We start from the raw sequence: 7,821 nt of genomic DNA, 5'->3' as shown, positions 1-7,821 counted from the left end.
ACGTTAGCAAAGTGTAGAATTTGTCGTTTTATTGTCAAAATTTAGGGAACATCAATAGTTTATAGAAAGGGTCAAATTTTTAGGGAAGTGGAAATGCTTAAACCCTTCCATCTTCTAAAGTTATGTTTACACGGTAGTGCTCCGGTGATCAAGCCGAGCCATTCGAGCAGTTCAATTCACGAATCAAGCACTTTTAACCGTTGTCTCAATGAGCAAATTTAAACTTTCATTTCTGCATACCCACGGGTATCCCATTCATTTTGTATGGGAAGTTTTTTTTTCAAACTAAAAATTCAAAAACTTTTGTTGTATTGAAAATAAAAATTTCAAATTTGGCACAAAGATTGAAACATTAGATTCAGACATTTGCAAGGAAAGGGGATTTCTCAAATCTTGTTTACTATTTTTTTAAATATTTTTTAAGGTTGACAACTTGGTCTGCTAGTTATCTAACTTGTACAGCAGCAATGACATGATTGACGGCGTCTGTCTTTGACACTTTGACAAGAGCCACCTTGTACCGAGATCATACATTTAAAAGCTATAACCCAAATAACTAGCTTGAACTCTATAGCTGATTTGAGGCTGTTTAACGAAAAATCGTTCCGATGTCGTACTTTGTGGCTGATTAAGAGATAAGAAGTACTTTGCGGAACTATGGCGCTTTTTAACAAGCACACGGTACTATTTGGAACTATTTGGAAGGAAGTTGCTTAGGCGCTATTTACAAGGACCGTCTGGAACTTTGATGCTGTTTAACTACTGCAAAAGGCGAATTAGAGCAGCGATCTTTAGCGTGCCAAAATGAGCTGCCTAAGCCATTTTGGCTATTTGGGAAATATGTTTGGGAACAAACAAATAACAAATAAGTTCATCATGTGCTCTTTATTGAAATTAATTTAGCTAAAAATATGTTTAAAAATTAAGTAGCTATCATTTTTTCGATAAAAAGTTGTACAAGTTTGAAAATTAAAATCATACCCGCGGGTTAATCGGGTCGTACAATTAAAGGTTAAAAAGTGTTTGAGTGGAACTGTTTTACGGTTTAACAAAAAAAAAAACAACAACCCAAAAAATTAAAATTATTACATTTCGGTTTGATTTCTATCTAGAACACCCAAACGCAAAAACTGCACTTTTAAATTAATTTTTTATACCGATTTCGGTTCACATTCTGCTCGAATTCGCTATGCGTGATGTCTTGCTTATATATCCCTTGTCATATACATTTGTATAAGCCTACCTTATCTGTATTCACCTTGAGCGAGTTTGGCGAATCTGCTGTCAACAAATGCTATGCTTTCATTTAAGGTTAGCCGGAAAAGCACAACGGCAGCTCGTGGTAGCTGAATAGTTTGAATTTATTCTGTATTGTCTTATTTTTGGACCAGAATGTTGTGCCCAGAAATATGGAAGTTTCCTACCCCAGCGTGCAAGATTACACACATAGACAAGCCGAACTGGTGTCAGAAAACGTGCAAGCAGCGAACGGAAATCCTTGCCCTACTACAGCCGATCCGCATGGTAAGAGGCTGACCACCCAAGCTGTCCAAGCCCTGTTCGGATCTATATAACTGTTGTTTCATTGGTTCAGATTTCAGTTGTGATTCCTGCCAAAAAACCGAACTGCCTCAGTGAATTGGAAAGCAGCCTATCTGTGAACAGCAGCTTACTCTTTCGCGTACGGCAATTGCCCTTGATAGAGTTACTGAAAAATGAGTTCGTGGAGGCATTTGTTAAACGAGGTATTGGATCGAAATGGACGAATTGGGAGCATTTTCCTTACAAAACAGTCGAATCGACCCAATGGTAAAATCATGTTTCTTATAGGCACTTTATATGCGGTTAGCACAAACATCAACTTGGAATCTGGCGGCTGCCTTGTAATTACACCGCAGGGAGAGTTGGAAATGAGTCTCAGTCGAGAAACATATCAGATGGTGAAAGGCAATCTTGATGGTAGTGTTATTTCGCAAAGAGGACGTATGGTCGGTAAGTATGTTTTGTTTGGTATTTTAGTTATAATTCTACCACAAGTCTATCGTGTTCTTGTAACATTGCTATTTATTTTTATAATATATTCAAACAACCATTCCTCATAACTACTGGGCCCCGCCTAAATAGCGGTGGACATTGATGGAAGTGAAACAGCGGCAAATGAATGATATTTCTTTCGATCTTTTTTTACAGTTATCAAGTTGGATTTGAAGTCACCAAAATGTAGAGAGCAGCTGGGGCATGTCAACCTTGCATTCGATATAACGCTACGATGGATTCCTCCGAAAAGTACGACTGCCAAGGAGAACAACGTACCCGATCCTCAAGTGCACGGTAGCTCGATTGCCGAATATCTGCGAGCAGTGTGCCGACTGCAGGTTGAAAATGTGCCCGATGGTTATAAAAAGATAACACGAATCAAGGAATGCATTCCCCTGATCGACACCAGGAACCCATTTAAGGATGGTGAGCAAGCATACATTAGGCAAGACCAACTGTTAGAGTACATAGGTGTACTTGCACTCGACTGTAACTCGGCTCCGATCGAATATGTTAGTAGTTACAGGCTCGACGAGTGCAAGAAAAAAACAGACACCGTTACAATATTGCATCGCCAGGGTGTGATAACGCCGGAAGAGGCAGACGGCAGTATCATGCGGTTAGTGGAGCTCGTTGGTGAGTGTGATACTATTCCGTGGGTGGGAATGCATGTACAAGGCTTCTCCTATACCCCAGTGGACCTTATCTATCGCGGTGATCAGGGAGTGTCTTTGAATCAGGACAGTGCTTATACGATGGTGATTACGAAACAAAGCATATTTTGGAGCAAATGTATATGATACAGTATGTTTTTGAGCTGCGCGATTTTTCAAATTTGACTGATCAATTGTCAAATCAGTACAATTTGCAAAAAAATTACATTTTAGCTAGAAAATTAAATTCGCTTAAAAGCCAGAAAGATCGGAATTTTCTACACGAATCGTGATATTTAAATGATAAAGCGTACTGGTTTCAAACCAAAAATACCGAGCAATCGAATGTATTTTAGCTGAAAAAAAAACGTGAAATTCGACATACGTCAGTTACGCGGATTCCTTGCCCTGACTGTTTTGTGTCTAACTAAGCCTGAGCAGGGCTAATTCTATCTAATTGCTGGATTGCTAAAGATGTCGAAAGGCAACTGCGATCGTGGGATCGTTTTGGTTCTCACGGCAGCTCGTTGGTACCACGCAGGTCCTGGTGTCTCGTTCCGTACGCTGCAGTCCGGTGTCATCCGATGCTTTGCAATCCAAGCTGGATTCGTCTGGTTGGCATGTGCAGGTGCATAGGTGCTAACTGACTGTACATATTGTCCAACAAAGTAACTGTTTATATCTTCTTCTTCTTATTTCCGTAACGAAGTAGCCGTATAGTCTTTCTTATAGTATGATTGTTCTTTATCTGCAATTTGCAATGCTATTCTCCGAGATATGCTGTGTTCGAGTGTGCGAGAGTTGGTTACAAAGTTTCGTATGAAAAAAAAGCAGAGTTGTGTACCCAAACCGCAAACCTGCAAACCGCTGCTATTGTTTTAGAAGCCGTTTCTACATTTTTGAACCTATCTAAATAGTCATCAACATAATGATGTTAATAATAGCGAATAATAGAAGCTAAAAATAATTATTTTAAGCAGGTTCTGTATCTGCGAATTCCAAGGCGTGAATTTAAGGAGATTCCTTCGTTCATTGTTGCTGCATCGCAAACCAATCTTAGTTTTGGATTAGGAATATTGTAGTTTACTACCGAAAAGAGTGGTATATAATTAATATTTTCGTTTGATTCAAGAGGCTCTTTCGGAGTTGCTTTCCGAGCATAGCTTTTTTGAATGTAGGATTTTATTTCATTAGCATACTAAGTTTTAAGTGCATAGTTTTTCTTCATTTATGCTTCTTGACTTTTTAATCGTTTTATCGAGCTTGTCCGTAACTGTTAGGAAGGGTTGGAATATTAGTTTTCCATAATAACCCTATCTCGTATCAGTTTTCTTGAGCGTATCGCGCATTACTTTTAAAGTACGATCGTTCTTATTCGACATACAGGGTTTCCCACGATTTATTGGTTGGTTCCCATCAATTTTTGGTGGATTCCCATATCTTTTTGGTGCGTTCCCACGTTTTTTTTTGCCGTTTCCTAGAATTTTTTGGTCCAATTGTATTGATATCCAATCAGACGGTGCTAGGCCTAGGGCCTTTTGTTACGCTAACTTACCTTTAACGTTATTTTAGATTAGGAGCAGGACAAATGAAATCCAAAAATAAGAAAGAAAGGAGGAGAGAAAAAAATATAAAAAAGTGAAAAACTGAAAAGAGTGCCCTTAGAAGGGGAGAACCTGATGTTGCGCATTTTTCTTTAAGGCGTTCTGTTATAACATATCCAATTTCATCTATTGGATGTGTACTGGTTTTTTCATATAACTCATCAAACCTGGTCCTGTAGGGGGCATTCGCAATTAGTCGCAAAAATCGGTTCAACCCTATTTGAACCCTGCGGATGTTGGTTGGGGCGCTACTTTTCCAAATCGAGCTACTGTAAGTTGCCATGGGAAAAACTATTTGTTTATAGATCGCATTCTTGTTCTTCTGGCAAAGGCGAGAGCTGCGATTCACTAGAGCAGCTGTGTCAAACTCATTTCATCAGAGGGCCGCAAGTACAGATTTTCAGTGATTCGCGGGCCGCAAATGTGAGAATAAAAACTATACCTCAATATTTATATAAAATACTGTTTAAAATCATTATTGTTAAACAAATTGACTTTTTGTACTCCTCGCTTCAAATCTGGAATAGTTTCCTATTTACAAATTTGATGTGTTATTTTTCATTGTGCACTTTTTTATTTCGAAAAATAGTTTAATGTACTTTTAAAGTCACATGCATTTTTTATCCTTATTATTAAAATACGACATTTTTCATTAGTCGCGTTCTAACACGGTAGTTCTGTTAGAAAATATCGTCCAACCACACTTTTTCACTAAGGTATCTTTTTCGCGAGGCGAATCATTTTCAAGCCATCCAAGCTATCCATCGCTGGATGAATAACAAATATATTTGCCTGCAATTTTTGACAGATCAAGAGAAAAATTGTAATAAAACGTGTTTAAACATAATTTTTGCTAATTTCCAAGTTCCAAGAACCCGTATTTTACAAATAATTTTTTTAAATTACGATAATTTTATCTGACAAAGATTCGTTTTTTGACACTTGAAGGGAGATGATTCGCGAATTGAGGTATTGGACTGTGTGAGCTAATCTATGGAAATAAGCTATACATCGCAGGACTTCGGCATTTCGATTATTTTAATCCTTAATCTAAATACTCATGGCTTAAGCGTAATCATATCATTTTGGTTTTGATTTTTGGGGAGGTTGGAAAGTACATTAATTCGTTTTGTAGAATGTGGGGTACACATAATTCCAACTTGGCTACAATCATTTTTATTAACATTTATGGTGGCATGATTATGAATAAAACAGAAGTGGCTTCAATCGAACATCAAAAATGTAACATTCTAAGGTCGGAGCCGTGCAAATTCGTTCGAAAAAGAATTTCGGAGCCCAATGAATCCTTAACTCGGCACTCGGGGGCATAATTGGTCAAATTCGGGTAATTGGGGCATGGTCAAATTCGGTAGGACCGACCAGATCCATTTCACACTGCAGATTAGCCGCTCCGTGCGACAACCGATGACTCCAATGGTTCCGAATGGCATTAAACGGCTCTATAAGCTTCGGTCGGCACCGAACGGAACTGTTGGTTTGATTTGGACGGATCAGGAGTCAGAATAGCTAAGATCAAAAATGACGATTCTGACAATCCAGCACTAGTTGTTGCGAAGATTCCAAGTGTGTGTATGAAAGTATTTCATTCCTTTTTCGTTTGTAGAAGGTTGACGCAAATCAATTTTTCCATATTTTTCCATAGAATGTGCAATCGAGTGTACACAACATTGTGCTAATATTCAGAATTTCATCGAAACATAATGAGTTTGCATTCAAATCAATTTTTCTTAAGGGTTTCAATTGTTCTGTACGATTGTGCAGCATAAGTTTATGAGATGTTATGGTTACATTCATGTTAGATTCGAAAAATATACCATTAAAATGATTGTTCTTCTCTGGAAAATTTTATACAATTAGACAAATAGTAATAACAGTTTTTTGGTTTGCAGTGCATTTAGCAATTCTCAAAATATTCTCGCGGGCCGCATTCAGCATTGACGAGGGCCGCATGCGGCCCGCGGGCCGCCAGTTTGACATACCTGCACTAGAGGATACAATTTTTTAAGCAGGACATTGATCCGAGTTGCCAGCTTATGGGTATGGTGATGGTATAGCAGCTTGTTATCCATGATTAGACCCACACACGTTACCCTTGACATCCAGGGGATTGTTGTTCCTCCCGCTGTCAGCTGGTAGCCAATCGGATTTAGTTGCTGGTGCTTTAGCCGATGTGGGACAATCATGGCTAATGTCTTTGCGTTATTGATGCGAATTCTCCAATCAGCAGTATAGCTTTGTAGTATGTCTAAGCAGCGCTGAGCGCCGCGTCTGAGTGCTGCTGGCGTTCTGCCCTTAGTAGCGATCGTCTTGTCGTCTGCAAACAAAAACAACTGGGCACCGCTAGGAAGAGCAGGAAGGTCCGCCGTGAACAGCAGATACAAAAGTGGGCCCGGAATGCTGCCCTGGGGTACGCCCGTCGGTACATGCTGCACATCCGAAGTATATGGGCCGATGACTTCATGGTTTAAACAATTATGTGATTCACTATCTCATTAAAAGTTCAGATTTCTCTGAGGTCTCCCACGGTTTTTGCTGCTTTAATAGCTTGACGCTTGCTGTTTTCTTTATACATTCTGTACAATGTAATTGCCAGATGTATGACCACTATTACGAGAATGATTAACATTTTGTTTTCGTGATCATGGTGCAATTCTTCATGCACATCCAGTTGGTTCAGGATTTGCACCTGCGGATCACCCGAATTTTGTAACACTTTCGACTGCTTTTTACCCATCGATAATATTGGTCCGATCTTGGGTCTGCAGTGCGTTTTGTGGTGACTTACTAAAACTAAGTGTCACTAGGGATTGATCCTCCCAACACCGGCCGTTCACTTTATCACTTTTTTGTTACACTGTCACGGTCGCCATGTGGTAAATAAATCGTATATACATTTGTGATATCCAACTACAAACCGAACTCGTTGAAGTGTAAGCTTTTTTGAGTGATAGAGCAAAGCAGTCGCGTTCGAGCAGTCGCGTTCAAGGTTGCTTACACTCGTTTGTTTTGCTGGATGGTGTTTTGCAGTCGTATCAGTTGGTGTGTTGTAGAGTGCCCTTGCCGAAATCCAAACTGTTCTGCCGGATCGTTATAATTTCCAATCCAATAATTTTTAGATCGTTAACCGAATTTCTTAGTCGACAAATTATTATTTTTTCGAATAATTTGCTGAAGGCGCTTAGCAAAGTTATCGGGCAATAGCTGGATGGAAGGGTGAGATCCTTTCCGGGCTTCAGGATTGGGATCACCTTAGCGCTCTTCCATGCTTGCGGGAAGATATTAAGTGAGAGGCAGCTATTAAAAATCGTAACAAGCAGAGTCATAGCCCAATATTGCAGATGTTTTATGCAAATATTGAAGATTTCATCAAGGCCTGGGGCCATCATGTTTTGAAGATATTTGATGGTACTTTCAACCTCCGCGACGGTGATGCGCTCTTCGGGTGGTAGAGTTGGAGGTGCATTGTTAACCGTGCTGTTGGTCGTTAACACTTCTACATCGTGAGG

General features: G+C 39.4%; 1 protein-coding gene across 1 annotated transcript; it reads left to right on the top strand.

Annotated features, from left to right (window-relative positions):
• The first annotated feature begins 1,316 nt into the window (after positions 1-1,316).
• On the top strand, positions 1,317-4,725 carry LOC121597720 (ribonuclease P protein subunit p40-like). The gene is made up of 4 exons (XM_041923737.1): positions 1,317-1,524; positions 1,595-1,745; positions 1,831-1,992; positions 2,191-4,725. The coding sequence occupies exons 1-4, from the start codon at positions 1,393-1,395 to the stop codon at positions 2,835-2,837; spliced, it is 1,092 nt and encodes a 363-aa protein (XP_041779671.1). The 5' UTR covers positions 1,317-1,392; the 3' UTR covers positions 2,838-4,725.
• Positions 4,726-7,821: the final 3,096 nt, after the last annotated feature.

The sequence above is a fragment of the Anopheles merus genome, chromosome X (genome assembly GCF_017562075.2).
Source record: "Anopheles merus strain MAF chromosome X, AmerM5.1, whole genome shotgun sequence".
Lineage (NCBI taxonomy): Eukaryota > Metazoa > Arthropoda > Insecta > Diptera > Culicidae > Anopheles > Anopheles merus.
The sequence above is the reverse complement of the archived record's forward strand: the minus strand, read 5'-3'. Positions and strand labels throughout refer to the sequence as shown.

Excerpts from the sequence above, each read along its gene's own strand:
- LOC121597720 (XM_041923737.1), top strand. The coding sequence starts at position 1,393 with ATGTTGTGCCCAGAAATATGGAAGTTTCCTACCCCAGCGTGCAAGATT. Across the intron at positions 1,746-1,830 it reads GGAGGCATTTGTTAAACGAG|GCACTTTATATGCGGTTAGC; the intron begins GTATTGGATCGA and ends TGTTTCTTATAG. Across the intron at positions 1,993-2,190 it reads GCAAAGAGGACGTATGGTCG|TTATCAAGTTGGATTTGAAG; the intron begins GTAAGTATGTTT and ends CTTTTTTTACAG.